The sequence below is a fragment of the Cotesia glomerata genome, linkage group LG7 (genome assembly GCF_020080835.1).
Source record: "Cotesia glomerata isolate CgM1 linkage group LG7, MPM_Cglom_v2.3, whole genome shotgun sequence".
Classification (NCBI taxonomy): domain Eukaryota; kingdom Metazoa; phylum Arthropoda; class Insecta; order Hymenoptera; family Braconidae; genus Cotesia; species Cotesia glomerata.
This window is the reverse complement of record NC_058164.1, coordinates 20,821,342-20,846,183: the sequence shown is the minus strand read 5'-3', so window position 1 is coordinate 20,846,183 and position 24,842 is coordinate 20,821,342. Positions and strand designations below refer to the sequence as shown.

The window sequence follows — 24,842 nt, the reverse complement described above, 5'->3', positions numbered from 1 at the left end:
TAAAACTTCTTTAATTTAAAGGCTTAATAGCAATAATTTACCGAAATTGGCCTAAATCTCCCGGACTCTTAAATGATTAAATTTTCATTGCATTTTTTCAGTATGCACCAAAATTTAAATCTAGTCACTCAAAAATTACATCGTCATTTTAAGACTTTGTTTTGTTAAAAAAGCGAATTTTTCGAAGGAATCGAAAGTAACTCAATAAATAAATGAGAAAAAGCTTTGAGAAGCAAAAAAATTAGCAAATAATATAAAAAATGGTAAACGATTTGTGCTTCCTCACCAACAAGTATGTCCCTCAGATTTTGTTTCTTCATCCCACTAGAAGGGATATCAGGGGCCGATATGGTCTTAGTGTGTCGCTTAGCACCCTATCTGCTCGTATCAACTCTCATCCCTCACTAGTATCCTCGCATCTAGCTTTCCAACCCTTAAACCCATGCTCCGACCTACAACTAAGCACGATCTCGAGTATCTAGAACACCCACTCCACCTCAGATGAGCTAGGGAATGGGACCCCTGGATGGAGATGAAGGGGACGTTGCTGCGTTTGTCGTGAGCATTACTCACTTTCTAGACGCCTACTCTTATATCCTCCCCAACATCCAGCATCTAGCACCCAAAGTCCCCAATCTCCACCACTGACTACATTACAGTCCAGACAAATCTTCTTCGTCTTTGACGCCCGGATCTAGACTTACCACCAAAAACTCAAGACTGACCACTTACTCTGTTCTGCTCCAACCTTATCCCGTCAAATTTGCTTAGATTTATCAGCAATCATACCGCAATCAAACCACCCAACCAAGTTTCACTTTTGTTTATGTTTATACATAGCAAGAATACGAAAAAATGATAAACAAATTAGCTATTTAAAATAAACCGGAGTCTATTGATAGGACAAGAGCACTGTTCGAAAGTCTCGATGAGATGACAGTGTGATATTTCCAGTCGATCGAGCATTTAGACACAGTTTTACATGGGTGTCGTCACGAAATAAACTATTAGTGTTGCTAAGAGAAGAAATTTTTTATCAACAAGCTACAAAATAACTTTTTTCGTTCATTTATTAATCGTCGACGGTAGCGTGGCTAAATTCGATGAACCCGCTACCGCTAAACAGTTCTTCGCTAGTTGCTCATATATATTCGTGCGTTTCTACACAACTTCAAGTATTTTATTAAACTCATCGCTTAGCTCGGAGAGGCATACTTCCGTTCCTCAATACAAAGAACCCCTTTATAGCTCTCCGTCTTTTTCTCAAGTCAATATAAATATCTACATCAGGTTGATGTCTTTAGACTAGGTCTTTTAGTTCTATATGCTTCCTGTTAAAATGGGTCGAATATTGTCAAAAATACTTTTTCGACCTTTTTTTTTCTAATTAGATTGGATTGAATCGGGTCTGAAATAAACGAATGCAAATGGTTGATGATTTATGGGTATATAAGGTTAATTTAGTAGTACAACTTTCGAATTAACGGACGTTTATATGCAGAATTAATATTTTTGGCTATTATAGGTTTTATCCTGAAGCCAATATGAATAAACTAAAAGTTTTTGTGTTCATTACTGTGAAACAAATGAGAATTAGATGATTTGTTTGAGAGTGATTGATGTCTAAATATTTCAAATTTTTTGGATTTTAATTGACAAAATTCATGTTATCATCATTGATTATACATTCTCATAGATTTTCGTAAAAAAATTTTTTAACGAGTCATATATGGACTCTGTTATGCAATAGTGTGTTAAGTACATAGGATTTCCATAGCACTTGACACATTAATGCATAACAGTGTCCATATATCCCAGGATATATCCAAGTAGGCAAATCTATATACATACTAGTAGACCCGACAAAAGTTGTTCTGTCCGGCTAAATGCGGATATTTCAGCGGAAATGCCCAAACAAAGCTCCTGTTAAAAATTCTATGAAAATCAAATAAATCGTCTCAACCTAACATATCTCAGGAAATGCCCAAACACAGCTCCTGTTGAAAGCGGAAATCAAAATTTCAATTTTAAAAAGTTCCTCACGGAAATTGAATTTTGGCACACCCTAAGGGGGCGTCCATTAATTACGTGAGGTGTTCTAGGGGGGGAGTGGATCATGCTAAATCTTACCAAATCTCACTTAGGGGGAAGGGGGGGATCTTAACAAATATCACGTAATTTTTTCTCTAGCAGAAAACAGTGTAAAATTGCGTGAAAAAGTATTTCTATAATAAAATATGGCCAAATTTGACACAATAGTGTTTGTCGTATTCGTCTGAACCCTGCAGAGCAGCAAAGTAGCGCTCGATTGTTTAATTTGATTATTGATCGATAGGATTCACTAATTTTTTAGGTATAGATTTCTTTAGAAATCTATCGGTGGTAGCCGGTCTCATGTCGTAATTTTAATACAATTTTGTCATAATATGTTTAATTATCTTCAATTTAAACTATTGTTCGTCGACTTTTAATACTTTTTTCAATTTATTTCGTAGTTGAGAAAATTCAAAAAAAATCAATAATAAATTAAATTTTAGCTTTTATCATCAAATGACTTTTATATGTAAAAAATCCTATTTTTTAGGTAGATGTCTTTAAATATCTATTTGCTGTAGTCAGTCTCATATCGTTATTTGCAAAAATATAATAAAAAATAAATTTTAGGACATTACGGCCTTTTAATAACGTGTTTTTTTCAATATTCAAACAAGAAATCTACCTATCCATGTCGGGTGTAGCCGAATGGCACTTTTTTTCTCAATAATCCAACCCGTTTACAGCCAAAACATAAATTTTGAATAATCTCGCGTGAGATTAGGGAAGGGGGAGGGAGTTGAGGAAAATCTTACGAAATCTTATCAAGGGGGGAGGGGGGGTTAAAAAATTCTCAAAAATGCCTCACGTAATTTATGGACGCCCCCTGATGTATATATAATATATACTTCATATATGAGTAAAATATATGTATATATGACTCTAAAACTGTAAGGCAAATTAAATTTTACTCAATTGGAACCTATAACGTTTAAGGCAACTCTTTGCTCTCTGAAACAAAAAGTTTTCTGCTCCGCACGATACGATATTGCTACTATCTCGATATACACGTTGCTCTCTAGAGGATAGTGAGGTTAAGAAAACTATATACCAATGAGAGCAATACTATCATGCATGGCACCTGAATGGGTCGTGACGGTCGCTATCCAGATTGCTACTCGTAGCTAATCGGATATTGTACCTGTAACGATACTCTCGTTATAACACAGTAAATAACGCCGAGCAGAAAACTTTTTTCCAATGTGGTAGCGAAAAATTTTTATGAGTCTGCGCCACCTATCGAAAGCTTTTATTACTAAAAAATATATGAAGCGTATATAACAAATTTATAGACTTGCCCGCTTGGATGTATTCTGAGATATATCTGCATCATATTGTAACAGGGAAAATCGAACTTCCCGGGGTCATTATCGACCACTTAATTAACGCACGGTAGGTAAGGGCCTTTCCCTTACCTTTCGATTTTTGACAAGTAGTTTCGACTTGTCACCGGGCGTGCTAATCGAAAGTCCCCACTACTGTCCCCGGAAAATAAAGCGGGGCATAACAATAGGAAAGTTCGAGAGCCGGAGTTGGAGAGTTATAAAAAGAGCCGACAGGAGAGACATCGAGGCTTTTTTTCCTTCTGGAATTGGACAAGACGCCAAGCAGCTAAGCCCGCCAAGTTGGACCGGAGTATCAGTCGTCGTTGGATAAAACAATAATTGAGTCTCCAGATATTTTCGATTATTGTAGGCCAGATTTGATTATTGATTTAATTAAGAGGCTGAAATAATTAATTTTAATTTCTCGAGCGGTCATTTTTATATTAGCGAGTTCGTACTTTAGTATTTATTGTCAAGGTCTAATAGTTAGTTTTGTCGCTGAACCTTTATATTGAAAATTAAATTTAATTGATTAATAGTTAATTTATTCATAGAGAATTTATTACTAATTTATTATAGGCCTGTTGGCTATAATAAATTAATTTTAGTTAAGAATTTTCAAGACAAAATTTGAATAAGAAATGAAAATGCGTAATTATGTTAGTGAAGGTCATTCTATAATTTTCTATGGTTGTAAATTTTGTTGAGACGCTTTAGAATTACAGTGGTTGGATTTAAGAAATTGTGTTAAATTAAATTTAGGCCGGTGGGCTAAATTTAATTAATTTAGTTAATTTAGCGAATGTATTTATTGAGAAATTTAGTGAATTTAGAAAATGATTACTGAACTTGTTAAGAAAATTATGTAGTGAACTTTGTTAAAGATTATTTAGTGGAGATCAAGAAATGAAACAAATCAGTGGGTTTAGTAGAATAAATTGATTGATAACTTTAGTAGAAAATTTGGTTAAGTAAGTTGAAAATGAATTTAGTTAAGAAGGTGTATTAATGAATTTAATGAATTAAAATCGAAGGTCGGAATTTTGTGTTAAGTAATTGTTAGGCGTAATTTTGGTAATTTTGGAGAATGCGAAGTTTTGAGATTCAGTTTTATTGGTAATTAAGATGTATGAATAAAGTAGAGAATTTTATAGAATTAAGTTAGCGTCGGTGGACGATTTTACCCATGCAGGAAACCCCCAGAGTTGACAAAGAGGCCAGGCTTGGGCCAGTACTGGGAAACCTAGCTTCGGCGTACCTGTATTGGCCCATGCGTGGGCCAGGCTGTTTAACCCAGCCTCGGCCATGCCAATGATTACCCAATCTTGGGCCAAGACTGGCTAACTCAGCCTTGGCCATTCATTGGCGACCCAAGCGTGGGCCAAAACTGGTTAACCCAGCCTCGGCCATGCCAATAATTATCCAAGCTTGTGCCAAGACTGGCTAACCTAGCCTTGGCGATTCATCGGTGACCCAAGCTTGGGCCAAGACTGGGCAACCACGCCTTGGTCGGCCCAATTATTACCCGAGCCTGGACCAGAACTGAGTCACCCAGTCACGGCCACAATGATTACCCAAGGGTTAGCCAAGATTGGGAAACCTACACTGAAAAAAAAAATTAACTTAATTCAAGAGAAAAATTCTTGAACCAAGAAAATAACTTTGAAGAGTTTAATTGTCTTCAATCAAAACGAAAAATTCTTTAATTAAATAAAATTTACTTAAATCGAGAAAAATTTCTTAGTTTAAGAATTTTTCTACTCAAATCAAGAAGATGAAATTCTTAAAAATTATTTACTTGATTTAAGTAAATTTTTTTTTCTTTGTAGCCATGGGCGTTGAATGGCAACCAAGACTTGAGCCAGAATTGGGTAACCTAGCCTTAGCCATTCAATGGGAAATTCAAACTTAATAAATCATTAAGTAATAGAATTTTAAACAGTAAACATTTATTGTTTAACGAATATTTGCTAACAAATTCTAAAATTTAAAATTTATTATTTAACCAAGACAATTGCATATCGTCAAAATTGATGTAGTCTTAAACAAATTAAAATATAATAATTTACAGTTGAATTTTTAATATTGATAATTTTAAACATGAAAATTTATCATAAGATATTAAAAATATACAGAACGATGTACAAAGTTTAAAGTAATATAACAACTTGACTCTTTTCATTTTTTTAACTATAATAAACATTTGTAAAAAATAGTTAATTTTCATCGAAACACAATATTAAATAACATAAATTATATAAATAATAAACCGTCACACTTCGTCACTATATAGATTTAGCTTATCAGAATAATAAGATGTGCATCAACTTATCGGTCGTACGGTGTAGGGGTTAGTTATCGATCTGGCAAGCGCGCGGCTCGGGTTCGAATCTCGATTAGAAGAACGGATACGATTTTCACACTTTATTTCTTATAATTAGCAACAGTTAGGTTTGAATTTACTTTACTTACAAAATAAAATAAAAAAATAACATTCCAATAATTCTTTTTTATCATTTTTTATCAAATGGCATGGGCCAGACTTGAAAATTAACTATGGCTCAGCCCTGGTAACCAGGCGTGGGCCAGTCCTGGTAACCAGGCTTGGCCCATCGTTATCATCCCAGACTTCAACCAGGACTGGGCCAAGCCTGGCTTACAAGCTTGGCCCAGAGTTTTACATAGTTGAGCCAAGGCTGGGCCAAGCTAGGCCCCGTGGTACTTTCCTCTATGGGTATATGGAAGTTAGTGATTTATGATATTATATGGTAGTCCGTCAGGTTGACGAGGTAATTATGGTATTCTATGGTATTCCGTCAGGTAGACGAGGTTGTTTATGTGAAATTAGTTCTGATAGTTGAAATAAACTTTTGTTAATTATTGTCAGGTTGGCGTAGTTAATAATGAGTTCATTTAGTATAGATGCGTAATGGTCTATGATTAAAAAGAGCTAGATGCGTAATGGTCTATGATTAAAAAGAGTTAGATGCGTAATGGTCTATAATTAAAAAGAGTTAGATGCGTAATGGTCTATGATTAAAAAGAGTTAGATGCGTAATGGTCTATGATTAAAAGGAGTTAGACGATATTTAGTTTGTAAGATTTTGGCGAGTGCCTGCGTAGGTGAGAGGTTCTTACAATTTAGTAATTATTAGGTTAATTTTAAGGGTAATATTGTTAAGAAAATTTGTTAATTTTAAATTGTTTAATTGGAATAAATAATTATAGTTTTGTTATTGTTAATAATTGTTTCTCAGCATTAATTTACAACCCTCTCTCTCAAGCTTCTCACGACCCGATCTTTCCCTTCTCATGCTACCCCGGTTTCTGGGACACCGTGTATAAAATCCCAGTGGCGCCCTTTTCAAAAAAGGAAAGGGGTGACCAATTGGAACGGGCTAACCACCCCGTTACAATATATTTCATATATTTTTTTTTTGTGGGGGTAAATCAACATGTTATATAGTTTATAACTTAACTGTCTTGTAGGGAGATGATTCAGCGATCATGCGCCATCTATCGGAGATTTTTAGTTCTGCCTTTGATCAAAAAATTATTTCTGGACTTATATGACTATATCAGGTCTGATATGGGCATAAAAAATCATATTAGGACACATCAAAAATTAAAAGTTTGGAAAATCCAAAACTGCACGACTCATAATGCTCATTTAATTATGAAATATTAAAAATGGGCATATAAAGCCATATCAAAAAATTCTATTACGTGTATGACTCTAAAAATTAATAAAGTAACAGTAAAGTGTTCATTATAGAAGCGTGCAATGTAAATGCGCAGTCAATAAATAAAATCTTAAATCCCTTAGTGATTTTTGCAAATATAAAAACAAAGTAAACCTTCTCATTCATCGTGTAAAATGAGTAATGATATAATAATTAAAATAATACACATTACATACATTAAATCACATGTGAACGTGATATCCCAAGAAAACGTCGTGGGAAGATGAGTAAAGTGTCTTTTGGAATCCGTCGGCAGCTGTTCACACGTGTGTGTCTGTAGTTCATGCAGCTCTCTATCTTCCTCATAAGGAAAAACAAACATTAATACTTATACATTATATTTCTCATACATTATATTACTCACTTATTTATACTTCTTACTTCTTACGTTCTATCATTTCCTCACTTTCTTACCGTGTTTTGTCCTTCCTCTGCCACACTATCGCATTGCCTGGCATCATATCGGGAATTTTATTTTCGGAATCAGCTAATCGTTAAAAATCCATCCGTCATTTTGACTTTTTAAATTATTTTCAATTTTTTCAGCTGTGTACTAATACTTGCATAAATTTAATTCGGTGTGTAGTGGTAAAAAGCTAAATTTTGAGTTTCTGCAATGTATCTCAAGTCACGCACAAGGAGACTATTAATTCAAAGTAGATTAATATTGTCCCGTGGCCGCGCCGTCGTCGCAGTAGAAACTTATGGCGCTAATTCACCCCTTAGAGTTATTACCAAGCTTACCCTCTATACTACTACAATACTACTCACTACTCTCCCGTCTTATGCCCTCGTGTTTGTCTTTCTCTCTCTATCTCTTTCTTTCTTAGTTGCGTATTCGCTTTGGCTTGCTGCGATCCGCAAATATTTAAGGAACGGTTAAAGTCACCCGAATGCCAACTTGTCATCTCGTAATAAAATTAACCGACGCTATTGTTTCATATCTATGTCAACTGTTTTATGTCATTTTTCATATTTAATATTTCACTTCTTTATTTATCGAATTTGTAAATTATTTTTTTCTTTTTTTTTTATCATCCAGGTTGTTGATTTTAATATAAATTACTTTTTTAGAATTAAGAAATATAAACACCAAAAAAATTAACTGATCTGATTGAATTCTTTATTATAATTTTTATTTTTATAAATGGTATAATTTTTTTATTCAATACAATATATCATTTTTTTCAATAAAATGATGTTAAAAGAATTTTTTTTTATTAAATCTTTTTTTTTTTTTAGATCTTATTTTTTATTATAATTACTACTATAATTGCAATTTTCAAAGAAGTGTAACTTTAAGAAAAATTATCGTAAATATAAATCAAGAACAAATTAATTGAAGCTTCAAATCCTTAATTTTTTAATTTGAGATCGAATTTTTTGTTAGTTCTTTGCGATTCCATCAAAAATCGTTCATTTTATTCCTTAAAAGTTTTTTTTTCTTTTTTTTTATATTATTATTATTATTACTACACAGAAAAAAAAACTTTTTACACTGTTACATTCTGGAAAATCCAGTTAATGTTTTTATTTAATAACCAGGTTGGCGTCGTTGGGACGTCGACAGACCCCATGTGCGCCGTCACAAAATAGCCTCCTACTATAATTTTTAATTTTTATTAATAAATGATTTCTTGCTAATTATTGACCCCTAAAAGTCCAATTACAGCAGACGTCGTTCCTCTAATGAGTTTTGGTTCCTTGGCACCTCCTGAACGGCCCGATGGATTGGTTTCCAAAATATCGGATAAAGATTAAACTAGGGAAATAGAGGATCTCGTAGGCTCTCGGTTTAAATAATTATTACTGGTTGAGTCTTATAGTTATTTAATTAGTTAACTATTTATAGGCAGATTCTAGGCAGCGAAGCAGAGCTTCGTGCACTAGAAGATCCAGCTATAGACTGGTTAATTATTCTACATAAGTAATATAATTTTTCTCCGTCAGCCATTGCCGATCTCGGGTTGCATCTTGAAAACGTCGTCGAGGCCCGGGTCACATGCTGACGCATGTGTTTTGGCTACCCGCAAGTCCCGACAACTTCTTATCTTTTAAAATTTCTAAGTACTCAATAAATTAATTTAATTAATTTTCTTTAGGAATTTGACGAGAACGTCACATACACCAAGAAAATTTTAAGGAAGACAAAAGTTATTTTAGAGCAAGAACAAATTTTCTTGGCTCAAAAAACTTTGACTTTATTCAAGAAATTTTCAATTTTCCTTAATATTTTCTTGAACCAAGAAAATTTATCCTCCAGTCAAGAATTCTTTTGTCAGTGTACTAGATCTCATTATTTTTTACCAAGCTTAAAAATTGAAATATCATGATAAAGCTCATATTTCTCATCATTAACGAAAAATATATAAAAAATGTTATGTGGGTACTCAAATGAAAGAACTCGATGAGTGTAACATCGGGATGAGCTTACATCTTTCAAAATTTCAATAATTAAGAAATGACATTGTATCTTGTCAACTAATGATATTTTCAAAGATATAAGCTCATCCCGATATTATACTCATCGAGACCTTTCATTTGAGTACCCACATGAATTTTTTCATATATCTTATATATATATGATATTTATAAAATATATGAAAAGTGCATGTGGGTATTCAAGATCAACAACAATTTATAAATAAAAAATCTATTAAATAAACATTTTCTTGTGGACTGAATTGTGAATCTAAACCATTCTGGAGTCCACCGGAAGACACACAAAAAATTTCATTAAAATCGGTCCAGCCCTTAAGGAGGAGTTCAGTAACAAACACACGCACAGAAGAAATATATATATAAAGATTAATTTTGAGATTTTTTTTGTAGAACGAAAATTCATTCTTATTTTATTTATTTTAAAAACTCCGAACGCGGATGTTTTTCGGAGTGAAATTCGAAATCACTCCGAAATCACTCCGCAAATAAAAACTCCGGATTCATTCCCTACGCGGAGTGATTAATTACTTCACTCCGGAACTCCGAGTGATGGGAGTGAAATTCACTCCCGATTCACTCCGGATTTTTTACAGTGTAAAGCCTTTTTTATTAAATATATATAAATAGTGACATGTATTGAAAATAAATTTGATTATGTTGAAAGACTATAGAAAGTGCCACCTATCAATAATCTGTTTAACATGACAGCTTTTGGATTGTATACATTTTATACGTAAATATAAATACGCAATTCGATTAAATAAAATCGACAAATTTTTTATGAATTGTTATGTATAATCCAACGTAACAGTAATTATGTAATTGATTGGATTGGGCTTTTGACTATAAGTGTGTTGGCGCAACGAGCGAAGCGTGTGTGCCAATGCACAAATACTGAAAGCCTCATCTTCTTAGTTTATACATAAATAAATGTAATTATCTTATGTAGATAATACAATGTTCTGCCCAAATTTGATGATAAAAAAATGGTCATAATTCATGATATAATGTAGAACTGTCTTATTATATGAAAATTTACGGCAAGTTATACAAGATTCGAAGAAAAACATCTCCATACATTTTTGCACAAATAAAATATATTTACAAAAAGATTAATTATTTTCTAAATCTAATAATTCACCACTAAGTTAAATTTCTACGAGAAAAATACCGCATATCCTTATAAGAATTTTTTAAGTATTGAGTTCAATACTTTATTACGAAAGTGTGACTTGAAAAAAAATCAAATACTAAAAAAAGAAAATTCTTGCTTTTAAAATAAATATATGCTTTTGAAAATAACTCGAGTAATATAGTAAGTTCGTTACGAGCAACAGACTGACGTGGTATGGCTCATAATTGTAGACTACAGATCGGCGGACTCTCGGATCCTCCGGGCACGTTCTCTTCGACTAACACCTATTGTCCACACTTGAACTTTTAAATATCGCAAAACCGGGACTAAAAACTAGAATGGGACTAAAAACTTCCAAATCTCAAGTCTCAACAAGTTTTCCCATTAAAAATTCTGACAAAAAAAATTTTCCTTGCCCTTTTTCTGACGAAAGTCTCCAGAAATTTGAAACAAGAAAATGGACAAAACATTTAAGATCAGCCTGAAAATTATTAGTCAGAGAATGTCTTAATCTTGGAGTTGGTAAAATATTTTTTTACAGTACTTAGTAATTTTTTTTATTACGTCTAATGACCTTAGAATTTAACGGTGCGCAATGGAAAAGATGAAAAATAAATAATTTTTAAAATTCTGTTGAGTTTCTGGTTCTTGGTGATTAGTTTTCGGTTTTTTGGACACAATAAAATGGAATTGTTATTAAGACGGGCAAGTTAACTGACTCGGAGATAGCGATAAGGTCTTTAAATTATTCTCAAGATGTCTTAGAGTATTTATCTCTTAAAACCTCTGAGGGTTGAAACTACGACGACGATACAGTTTCCCCTTTCAACCGCGTCTTAATACTCGTTGCCACAGACTTAATAAACCTTGCATACCGGTAATAATTCCCTCATCATATATAAACGTGTACAAACATATTTATTTTATTATTTATATTTCATATCATCGTACATAACTCATAAATATTAATTAGCGAGCACCCGTTACGTCATTAGGAGTTAATGACAAAAAATTTATGAATTTGCAACAAATTATTCTCTAAATCACTCTTACCAAGAAAAGTAAAGAAAACTATCATGATTAAATTTGCTCTTAAGCTATCATGGTTAAAAAGAAATTTTTTAAAATAATTTTTACATGAGTAGGATTTTTTATGAAAAAAAAAAAAAAAAAAAAATTTCAAACGGAATTTGGTAAATAAAAATGAGCATGCTTTAAGTGCTCGTCTCATGCGTATATCAATTAAAGTAAAGTTTGAATATAAAACAAGTTTTCACTAGTAAATTTAACATTAATTTCAATTTTTTAATCAATTTTTATCAAACGTCGATAGAAAAAAAAAGTGTGTCAAATCCAAAAGTGCACAACTTATAATGCTCATTTGTTCGATGAATAAAAAAAATAGTTAATGTTCTGAAAAAATATTTTTTTATTTATTTTATTTGAATATTACGTTTGCTATTTGCTATTTTTTGTTTGTTTGCAATTTTTTTTTTTTTTTTTTTTTTTTTAAACAACACTAAATAAGATGACAATTTTCAATAACAATCTCCGCAAAGTGGATCTCAAGCTAATAAAAAAAAAAAAAACACTGGATTCGCGAATTTTTACGTAAGTTATCGTATTTCAAACGGAAAATTGTGTTGATTGACAGGAATTGTCTTTTGACTATTTTGATATTTTTTTCTGGTTCTATTATCTTAAATTGATTTTTACCAGTGACAGAATTAATCTCCATCAAATTATCTATCGAGTGATGCGCAAATTAATTAGACTACGTGGATTATCAATCATGTAATTAATTAAATAGCTGCGAAACTGAGGCAAAAAAAAAATAATTATCTACTATACACTACAAGAATAAATTGAAAAAACAATTTTTATAATAAGTTAATTACAGATAAATTAATTTTATTTACAATTCAATTTTAAAGCTCGTTTAAATTTTGTCGCGTTTAGTATTTTTTTTTCTACGAATGAACGCCTTCTTACGTTCTGATGCATGAATCATAAAAAAAGAACTAACTAAAGATTGTATTACCGGCGATCAACCAGCGAAACAATTGAGTATAGTTTCAGCAGTCTTCAAGCTGTATTTAGAAATAAATTTTTATACGTGCCTGCTGAAAGGACAGAAAGTTTTTTCAGCTACCATACGATAAAAATCAATTATAATTAAACAAAACAATATTGAGAAAAATTAATTTCTTTAAAAATTATCGTGTTTAGCTCTCTTTAAAGACTTGAAAAACCTACACGATAAACTAATAAAACCATTATTCTTGTGTAAAAATAGCCATTTTTAAGCGATAACAAAGCATACTTTTGCTCTTGCGCTTAAGGCATGCAAATGGAATTTAAAATTTAAGATTAAGTTTTTATTGAGAAAAAATCTGTATTGAATTGAAATTGCGAAACATTTTTTAGTATAGTGCGAAAATTGCATTTTATTGAGACGAGAAATTTTTTTGAGAAGATAGTTTAATCATTTTTATAGTTATTCATACATGGCAGTTTAAATAACGTTATTTAGTAAAAATTTTCTTGCATTAGCAAGATTACAATGCCTTCAAAAAGAAAAAAAAAAAAAAATTAGGAAAACGGTTGACCCTGAAGGCCATCCCTGCAACTTCCCGCTACTTTTGTAATTAAGCGCTCAAAATTGCACTTATTACGTTTTTGAGCTCAAAGAGCTCAAAAATATAATTTTCGTTTAATTTTGAGCTCTCCGAGCTCAAAAGTCTGATAGACGTTTAATAAAACACTATTTTTTGAATTTTCAAACCGCAATAACTTTTGAATGAATGAACCGATTTTCACACGGTCGGCGGCATTCGACGCAGTTTTTAAAATTCTATGATATATTTTCAATCACAACTCGATCAGACAAAAAATTTTGGTGTAATTCGAAAAAAACACTTTTTCGATTTTTTTCGTCAACGAGATCTCATGACCGAATCAACTGATTTTGACCGGCTTGGTGGCGATCGACGTGGTTTTTCGATGTTAAGAGCTGATTAGTATTTGGAATTGATCGGTCAAGTCGTTTGAAAGTTATTAAAAAAAAACCACATTTGAAAAAAATTTTTTTTGCAGTTTTTTTAAGATTTCTCAAAATCTATTGGTCCGAATCGGTCTAACTTGGATTCAAAATCTAAGTTTAGTCGAACCCTTTCGAATGGCACTAACCGCGATCAAATCGGTCAAGCCGTTCAAAAGTTATGAGATGTTTGCATACATCCACACACACAAATACACACACACACACACACACACACACACACACACACGCACGCACGCACACACACTCGATTTTCGAAAAACGGGGTGAAAACAATAACTTCCCGATTTTTGAAAATTTTCAATTTTCTTATCGGGAAGTTAAAAATTAGCAAGTTTAGAGACGAATCAAAAATATGTACTAAAGTTTAAAATTATTTATTTTTGAATTAATAGATAATTCAATGATAAAATTTTTTATGGAAAAATACATTAAAAAAAAAAAAGAACGGTAAAAGTTTTTTGCAAAAGACTAATTAAGTTTATTACTTAAAGAAAAAATTCATCGATTTGATGTATATTGCAAAAAAAAATTAAATTAGTAAGAATTAAAACAGAATTACCACATGTGAACATATGTGTACGAAATAAAGAGTACATTGTATATATGACATGCTATTTTTAGACCGTTGGGAAAAAAGTTAAATGAGTACTTACACCTACGTGGTTTCAATTTATCTCAATTTTTTAACTACATATATTTAAAAACAAAAAAGTTACTTCTGAATATTTAACATGAAAAAAAAAAAAATTAAAAACGCTAAAATTTTAAATAAAGATTTCGATGACTTAATTTTCAGATTGACACGCCTCAAGATGGAGAAACAAATCCGGAATCAGACTCCGTAGGACCAGAAGCTGCCTCTCCAGAGAAAGGTTTTAAGGGTAAGTGCAATTTTTTATTAAATTTTATAAAAAACTATTCGACAAGTAAAAAAGTCGTAAGTTTTTATGAGGATTGTAAAAAATTTTTTTGTACCAAATTAGATAAACACTTTTATATAAATAAATTTATATAAATAAATAAATACAGATATATGTGTTTATGTATGTGTGAGTGTGAAGAGAAGTGATTGAAAAAAATTAGAAAGAGGGTGAAAATGAATTCCTCAGTAAATCGAGAACTCTCCGAGAATAAAGGGCTCGCGAATTGTGAGGTCGAAGTTTCGGTAGCTGCTGTCGATTGAATATGCTATTCTCTGAGGAAGGAAGAATAAGATGAAGAAATAAAATAATAAGAGTAAGAATAAAGAGATGAAACCAATCCACTTAACTCTACAACTACTTTCATTTATTCTTGCTTTCATGCTGCAAGTAACAACTCAAATCTGACAAATATGCTACGATTTACAGAACAATACGAGAAATAGAATTTTAGGGTAGACTTTCAGGAGAGATGGCAGTAATTCTTCAATCAAGGCCAATATAGTTCGTTAATCTTCATAATTAAATTATAACCCTAGTAGAAATGCCATCAAGTATCTGGCCAGTAACTGGCTAGTTTAACTAAACTTGAGCTAGGAAGTGGCTATTATAATATCCAGTAACTGTCTAGTTACTGGCCAGTTTTACTAGACATCAAATAAAACATGACGACACGTGTAGGAATTGAGATTATTTAAAATTAAATGTGGATAAGTTTGTTACAATTCAAAATTATAGTAATAATAATAATAATAATACCATAAATCTGAATTTTTTTATTGGCTGTCCAGTCTATTGCACGAATTTTTTTTTTAACTAATTATTTATCTAATAATTTATAATATCGTTCGCCTGTATTCCCTCCAGGCATAAACGATTTTAAAATTCGTATATAAATTTGTCATTAAAGGTAAATTTGACTGAAAAAATAATCCGGACGGCCCAGTCTACAGAAAATATATTGTATAAAAAATAATAATAATAATAAAAATAGTAATAATTAATAAACGGAATAATTATGAAATTTTTAATAATTCATCTAGATGACAGTCTGGAGTATTTGTTTTGATTGCCCATAACCGTAATTCGGTTATTATGTCAATTTTTTTTATTTCATTCATTTTTTTAAATATATAACAGATTATTTTTATATTGAAATACACAAATTTTTTAATTATTTACACCGTTTCTTAATATTTACGAAAGATAACTCAACTTACAGGTTAATGTGAAAAAATAAACATACACACACACTAATATAAGCAGAACATCTATGTGACCAATGTTTACGATTTAGTTGTAGGTGGTGCGATTTCTAGTTTTTACCTAGTTTCGCGAGCCAGTTACTGGATTTAATTGCTGGCCAGCTACTAGATATGATCGCTAGCCAGATACTAGATTTAATCGAGTGAAAAATTGATCATTTCTACTAGGGAACTAAGCTAAGTGATTAAAAAACTATCTGGATTCGAAATTTATTGTCTTATGTCTTGAATATCGATATCTTGGTTTAAAAGACCAATGTCTTCGATCGATAACTATTGTCACTTGATTGAATACTATTTTATTTTCGATCGGTACAATCAGTTTCTCCATTTGAAAAAAATTCTTGAAAATTAACAATAAATCTGTTTTCTTTCAAGAACTATATAATCTTGATTATAGAAATCGTTTTTTTATTCGAAATACCAAAAAAAAACCTGTTGAAATAAAAAAGTTTTTACTTCAATATATTTTGGAGTGTAATGAAGACTATTTTTGATAGAAGGTAACAAAAATTCTAAATTTTTTAGTCTTAGTGACGTTCTTGTTCCACGTCGGTAATATCTTGAGCCAACGTTACTGTGTATCTTGATTCAAGATGCAGAAATAATTTGACAAAAATCGATATTTATATCATAAGGCCGTGAAGTGGCGGTTTTCTGACAGCAACGATATTTCGATATAAGCTTAAGGTTTGTGGCGGGAAGGTTCGTTAAGGGCGTAATTTCAACGTCATCGGTCGGTACACTAAAATGTGACTTTTTTTTACAATCTCTCTCAATTCCGTCTGGGTGTACACGAAAAGTCTGTAAAAAAAGGGGGAGGTAAACTTCACGGCCTAGGCTGTAAAGAAAAGACATTATGATAAAGTCTGAAGAAAAAAGTCCCTTTACGGACGCCACCCAGTGCTCAAAAGTTGAACTATTGGAGCAAATATAACAAAAATAGATGCATCTTATCTAAAATCAAAAGTTTTAATTTATTGACGTACATATTTCTAGAAAAAAAATTAAGAAAACGGTTGACCCTAAAGGCCATCCCTGCAACTTCCCGCTAATTCCATACCTAGGCGCTTAAAATTGCACTTATGACCTCTTTAAGCTCTTTGAGCTCAAAAATACAGTTTATGTGTTATTTTGAGCCCTACGAGCTCAAAGAGATAGCTTTCCTATGCCTTTGAGCTCTTTGAGCTCAAAAATTAGAACGACGGCTGACACTAAAGGCCATCCCTGCAACTTCCCGCTCATTTTGTACTTAAGCGCTCAAAATTACACACTACATTTTTGAGCTCTTCGACTTCACAAATATCATTTTTATGTCATTTTGAGCTCGAAGAGCTCAAAACTCTAATAGCAGTTTAATAAAACACAATTTTTTGAATTTTCAAACGGCAATAACTTTTGAAAGAATGAACCGATTCTTACGCGGTTGGCAGCATTCGACGCAGTTTTTAAAGCTCCATAAAGAATCTTCAAGTTTGAATCGATCGAGCCAGGAATTTCGAAGTAATTCCGAAAAAACACTTTTTTCGGTTTTCTTTCGACAACGATAACTCACGAACGAATCAACCGATTTTGACCGAGCTTGCAATGATCGACGTGGTTTTTTTATTTGAAGAGCTGATTAGTTTTTGAGGTCGATCGGTTCAGCCAATTCGGAGATATTTAAAAAAAATGAAAAAAAAAAACTTTTTTTTTTACTTTTTTTGCAATTTCTCGTAATCTACTGATCCGAATGGGTTCCAACTTACAGGAAATCTAAGTTTGGCGAAGACCTTTCTAATGACACCAACTGCGAGAAAATCGCTCAAGCCGTTCAGAAGTTATAAGAGGTTTACACACACACACACACACACACACACACACACACACACACACACACACACACACACACACACACACACACACAGACGTACGGACATCATCGTAAAAATAGTCAGGAAAGCTTCTTAGGGCTTCAAAACGTCGAGATCTGTTGAAACCTCGATTTTTGCAAAACGGGGTGAAAACAATAACTTCCCGATTTTTCGACAATCTTCGATTTTCTTAGCGGGAAGTTAAAAATTGAAAAATTACAATATTTTCTTTATTTTCATGTAAACTTGATAAGGCCACATTGGACCATTTTCGGCCCTGTGTTAAGAATTGATCATGTCAAAAAAATTTTTACGGGTATATCTTGTTTAAAAATATTAAAGTGCTTCGTCAGAGTAAAATTTTTCCGAAAAAGATATCTGCTTTTCTTCGAAATTTAATTTTTTATTGAGAAATTAATTTCGTAAAGTAAAAAAACATTATTTTGGAGTAAAAATACAATTTTGAAAAATAAAAAAAAAAAAAAGAACTTGGCATTGAAATTAAAATCCTCAAACTTAAATTAGTTGTAACTATTAACTACAAGCCGCGAGTGCGTTCAAAAGCTAGTTAAAGCAAAAGCAAATGATAGCACGTTGCATTCGCGGTGTTCTTTAAAAAGTAAATAAACAGAAAAGTGGAGAATTATTACGAAAAAATCTTCTCATGGCAGTGCTTGAGGGTTTTAAGGTGAGAGGTACGTCTCGAAACGACATAATAGTCGGTCACTAACTCTCTATAGTGTAGTATACTTCACCCTGTGGACTATAAGTTAGCCCTTGGTTGTTACACCTTCAGGATAATCTTATTCTCTCTCATCCTTTTCTCTTTGGTATTTTAAAACTCAAGCTTATACTTATTATTACATTATCGTTGGTACTGTGGAATAATTTACAGGCTTAAGGTACAAATGACTGCATCCGAGGCGTTGAAACAACCGTCCAACAATTTCTTCTCCTTTTTGAATTATCTTGTTACGATAATAAAAATGTGTAATTTTAGTTTCGACATTTATTGCGTCTATAAAAATTGTATTTTATTATTTAAAAAATAAGTAACTTAAGAACTCGAAATTTTCATTTTGTTCTCGTTAACGGGTTCAAACAATACAAAAAAAATTTTCCCAATTCTGTGGCAAATCTTTGATAACATTTTATCGATCAATTAATGATTTTACATACAATTTGAAAGTGATCTTTTTTTTGCACTTCTTTATTAATTTTTTTTAATCAACTTACTATTGAAATTATTGTTTCAATTTTATTCTTGTAGTGTACACGGAAAGAACAAGATTACACTGGATAACATTCCAGATTATACTCATTGTAATCTTCCATTTCCCTTAGTAAAATCTCAGATTATACCGCGTAAGATTCCACTGGATATAATCCGAGATTGTATATTGTAGAATTTGGATTATACTCAGTAGAATCTTGGATTATACCCAGTGATAGCTCCGCGATTTTTTTTCTAGCGCCTGCACATTTAGCATTATCATAGAACTATGAACAGGTTAGATCTTATTGTCACAACTCTAAACATAAAAACATACGTCTTATACACTATTTTTACATACCTTGCAATTTTAATAATTATAACGATTACAGAACATGTTGCTACATAGCACAAAATATAAATATTCAGACAGTAATTAATTTTATTTTATTTTTATTTTCTTTACATAAAGACCCAACAGCAATGGCCAATAACAGGGTCACTAAAGTATAAATTTAACGTCCTTTTACAATATCTTATTACATATTTGTAAAATACAAAGACGGAAGTAAAAAACGATAATACTTTAATGTATTTAAAAATAGTACACTGAAAAGAAAACAAAAGAAAAAAATTAGGAAAACGGTTGACCCTGAAGGCCATCCCTGCAACTTCCCGCTACTTTCGTGATTAAGCGCTCAAAATTGCACTTATTACGTTCTTGAGCTCGAAGAGCTAAAAAATATAATGTTCGTGTAGTTTTGAGCTCTCCAAGCTCAAAAGTCTGATAGAAGTTTAATAAAACACTATTTTTTGAATTTTCAAACCGCAATAACTTTTGAATGAATGAACCGATTTTCACGCGGTTGGCAGCATTCGACGCAGTTTTTCAAATTATATGATAAATTTTTAAACAACGATAACTCACGAACGAATCAACCGACTTTGACCGGCTTGGTGGCGATCGACGTGGTTTTTCGATGTTAAGAGCTGATTAGTTTTTGGAATTGATCGGTCGAGCCGTTTAAAAGTTATTAAAAAAAAAACCAGATTTGAAAAAAATTTTTTTTTGCAGTTTTTTTAAGATTTTTCAAAATCTATCGGTCCAACTTGTATTCAAAATCTAAGTTCAGTTGAACCCTTTCGATTGGCACCAACCGCGATCAAATCGGTCAAGCCGTTCAAAAGTTATGAGAGGTTTACCCACACACACACACACACACACACACACACACACACACACACACACACACACACACACACACACACACACACACACACACACACACACACACACCATCGCGGGAATAGTCAGGGAAGCTTTCTAGGACCTCAAAACGTCGAGATCTGATGAAAACTCGATTTTCGAAAAACGGGGTGAAAACAATAACTTCCCGATTTTTGAAAATTTTCAATTTTCTTAGCGGGAAGTTAAAAAGAAAAAATAATAAGAAGAAAAACGTATTGTTAGAGTACTGAAAAAAAATATGCTTTTAAACATCTGTTATGAATTGAAACTTGGTCAACATAGATTGAATTAATAATGTTGCATTATTTGTCCAAAATTGTTACCAAAGAATAAATTAGTTTCTATTCCTCATGGACACCAGGACGGACGCCAATGCATTGGTGGTTATAGGCTGATTGAACCCAAAAAGGTCTAGGGCCCTATCAGAGTTTTTTATCGAATGATTACATATTGTTGCCAATCTAAAGAATGGGGCAGATTGTTCAAAGTTTAATGCACCGATTTTATTTGTTTAATGTTTAATATACTGATAATTGACTATAATTCACAAATTGTAAATAGCACTTCACGCGCATGCGCTAGAAAGAAAATGGCGCAGATATCACTGGGTATAATCCAAGATTCAACTGAGTATAATCCAAATTCTACAGAATACAATCTCGGATGAGTATAATCTGGATTGTTATCTACTGTAATCTTGTTCTTTCCGTGTACAGTAAATAGTGTTTTTTTCTTTTACCGACCTCTAATAAAAAAATCTAGAAAACGGTTGACCCTAAAGGCCATCCCTGCAACTTCCCGCTAGTTCCTAATTCCATATCTAAGCGCTTAAAATTGCACTTATGACGTTTTTGAGCTCTTCGAGCTCAAAAATAGAATTTATATGTTATTTCGAGCTCTCCGAGCTTAAAGAGTTAGCTGTTCTAAGCTTTTTAGCTCTTCGAGCTCAAAAGTTTGATAGCAGTTTGATAAAACACTATTTTTTGAATTTTCAAATCGCAATAACTTTTGACTGAATAATCCGATTCTCACGCGGTTTGTGGCATTCGACGCAGTTTTCCAAGCTTCATGAAGAATCTTCAAGTTTAAATTGATAGAACAAAAAATTTCGGAGTAATTTCGAAAAAAAACAATTTTTTCGGTTTTCTTTCGTCAACGATAACTCACGAACGAATCAACCGATTTTGACCAAACCGGCGGCAATCGACGTGGTTTTTTTGGTGTTAAGAGCTGATTAGTTTTTGGATTTGAAAAAATTTTTTTTTGTAGTTTTTTTGAGATTTCTCAAAATCTCCTGATCCGAATCATTTCAAAGTATATCCAAAATCTAAGTTCAGTCAAGCCTTTTCGAATGGCACCAACCGCGATTCAATCGGTCAAGCCGTTCAAAAATACATACATACATACATACATACATACATACATACATACATACATACATACATACATACATACATACATACATACATACACCATAGTGGAAATAGTCAGGAAAGCTTCCTAAGACTTCAAAACGTCGAGATCCGATGAAAACTCGATTTTTGAAAAACGGGGTGAAAACAGTAACTTCCCGATTTTTGAAAATCTTCGATTTTCTTAGCGGGAAGTTAAAAATTGATAATAGTATTAACATTATAAGTGAAAACGTTTTGTAAATTGAAACTTTATTTTGATTCACCTTCGAATTTAGCAAACCTTTATTTCTATTTAATTGCAAAATCTTCTTATTAACCCTAAATATTGACAGAAATCATGACTCTTGTAAGTTACTGAAACAGCTCGTTGACCCTCGAAGACATGCAGATATCTTTACCAGAGAGAACAAAACCAAAGGGTCTATAGTCGGCAAACAATCAAGTTAGCGGTATATATTTAAACGATCTAAGGTGCCGAGGGGGTTGTATTGATAATCTTTACTCTCATTCGTTGTCTATATACATAAATATCAACAGAACAGATCTTTCACTCTATACATATACAAGTAAGACAGATATAGGTTAGGTCTAGAAAAGGCACGATACATTTTTATTACCCAATTTCAGCAGCACATCGGCAAGTTAAACCTCGAGGGTTAGCGCCAGAAGCTATTATTCTTTTTTATTCCATTTTCATTTTTTTAATTCTTGTTTTTTCACTAACGAAAAACTAATTTTAATGTATTCTCAAATAATGATAATTATAGTCTTCTGACAAAACCAATTACGGTAGTATTTTTATTAGGAATTATTTGGCTCGTAGTAATAGTATTTTTATTCTTTTTAAATCATTACTGTACATTTTTAAATAAATAATTAAAAAATTTTCATGATTTGTAACGTTGATTCAAGATATTACCTACTTGTTTCGAGGAAAAATTTCTTGAATTTTTACTACTTTATGTCACTAAAATAGTTTTAAAAAGATAGATTAATTAGATTGTTTTCTCAATGTATGCTCACTCATATTATCATATAAGTGCAGTATGATTGTGATAAAGGCATTTGAAGATTACAAAATTGCTTGACCTTCATGTGTCGAGAATAAAATACTGCCTCAATCGCTTCGCGTTATGAAGTGTGCAAATTTGAATGGTACTTTTTGTGAAATCTAAAAAAAACTGTGATTTTTTGTAAGATTTAATGTTAAACGCAAAAATTTATTAAATTCAATAACTTTTTATTGAATCTCTGTAGCTTTTCAAAAATTTAATCTGATTATTATGTTATCATATTTTACTGACATACCAAATTTTATTAAACTCTAAATAGTAACTCTACTACCAATAGTCCTACCTTAAAAGATTTTTTTGGTATTTTGAATGACGAAACTATTTTTTAACCCAAGATTATAAAGTTGGTAGAAGAAAACGAAATTATTATTAATATTTCAGAATTGCTCTTGAATAAAGAATTTGATTATACCGATCGAAGATAAAATACTCTTAAATCAAGTGACAATCCTTATCGAGCAAAGATATTGGTTTCTCAAGCCAAGATAGTGAGATTCAAGGCAAAAAATTCTTGAAGTGTAAAAAAAATCGTCTTCAAAATGAATTTGTTTTTGGATCGAGAATATTTCTCTCAAATCAAGATAATTTTTTTGTCAGTGTATTTAAAATTTTGAAATCGTGTTCACTTCTTACACTGATAACAAAACTATCTTCATTCGATAAAAATATTCTTGATCCAAGAAAATTATTTTGAAGAGAACTAGCTGTTTTACTTTAAAATATTCTTATCTTGAATTCATGTTTCTTGGATTGAGAGATCTAATCACTCCGATCGATAACATTTTTACTTACTTCAAGACTATATTATCTTCGATCGATACAAGTGAATTCTTTATTCAAAAACGATTCTCTTCAATAAAGAATAATTCTATTTCATTTCAAGAATTATTGATTGTTGATTCAAGAAAAAATTTTTAACTTCCCGCTAAGAAAATCGAAGATTTTCAAAGATCGGGAAGTTATTGTTTTCACCCCGTTTTACAAAAATCGAGTTTTCATCAGATCTCGACGTTTGAAGGTCATAGGAAGCTTCCCTGACTATCCCCGCGAGGTTGTCACGGTGTCTGTGTGTGTGTGTGGAACCGCTTATAACTTTTGAACGGCTTGACCGATTTCATCGCGGTTGGTGCCATTCGAAAGAGCTTGACCAAACTTAGATTTTGAAAACTATTTGGACCGATTCAGATCAATAGATTTTGAGAAATCTTAAAAAAACTGAAAAAAAATTTTTTTTCAAATGTGGTTTTTGTGGAATAACTTTTAAACGGCTTAAAGGTTCAATTCCAAAAACTAATCAGCTCTTAACCTCAAAAAACCACGTCGATCGCCACCAGTCCGGTCAAAATCGGTTGATTCATTCGAGAGATATCGTGAACGAAAGAAAACCGAAAAAGTGTTTTTTCGGAATAACTCCAAAATTCCTAGCGAATCAATTCAAAATTTGAGATTCTTTGTGAGGCTTGAAAAACTGCGTCGAATGCTTCTAACCGCGTAAAAATCGGTTTATTCATTCAAAAGTTATTGTGGTTTAAAAATTCAAAAAATAGTGTCTTATCAAATCTCTATCAGACTTTTGAGCTCGAAGAGCTTTAAAAGATAGGAAAGCAATCTCTTTGAGCTCGGAGAGCTCAAAATAATCCATAAATTGTATTTTTGAGCTCGAAGAGCTCAAAAACGTCATTGGTGCAATTTTAAGCGCCTAAGTATGGAATTAGCGGGAAGTTGCAGGGATGGCCTTCAGGGTCAACCGTTTTCCTAATTTTTTTATTTATAATGTTATAAGTTTAAAGAGGTCCTTTCGCCATCAATGTTAAATAAAAAATATTAGATTATGCATAAAATTAATTTTTATCTAATAGTTAAAGTCCTTATGCATCTAATAGTGAAGTTTAATTTATTTTTCACCGTGGAAATTTTTGAAAAAAAAATTTCTAAAAATGTTAGTATTTTTTCCGAGTTTTACGAGAAAATCAGACCTTAACATCTTTCTCGAATTATGGCACTAACCACCGATTAGATGGGGTAAAAAAAAAACTCAAAATAAGGTTTTC

At 32.0% G+C, this 24,842-nt stretch overlaps 1 protein-coding gene across 2 annotated transcripts in view; it reads left to right on the top strand.

The window, feature by feature from the left end:
- Nucleotides 1–24,842, top strand: part of LOC123269911 (ubiquitin carboxyl-terminal hydrolase 48-like) — a 92,273-nt gene that overhangs the window by 64,937 nt on the left and 2,494 nt on the right. For both annotated transcript variants that reach the window (XM_044735824.1, XM_044735823.1), the window contains exon 10: nucleotides 14,600–14,684. In XM_044735824.1, coding sequence (XP_044591759.1) covers nucleotides 14,600–14,684 — 85 coding nt within the window. The remainder of the gene's footprint in view (nucleotides 1–14,599; nucleotides 14,685–24,842) is intronic.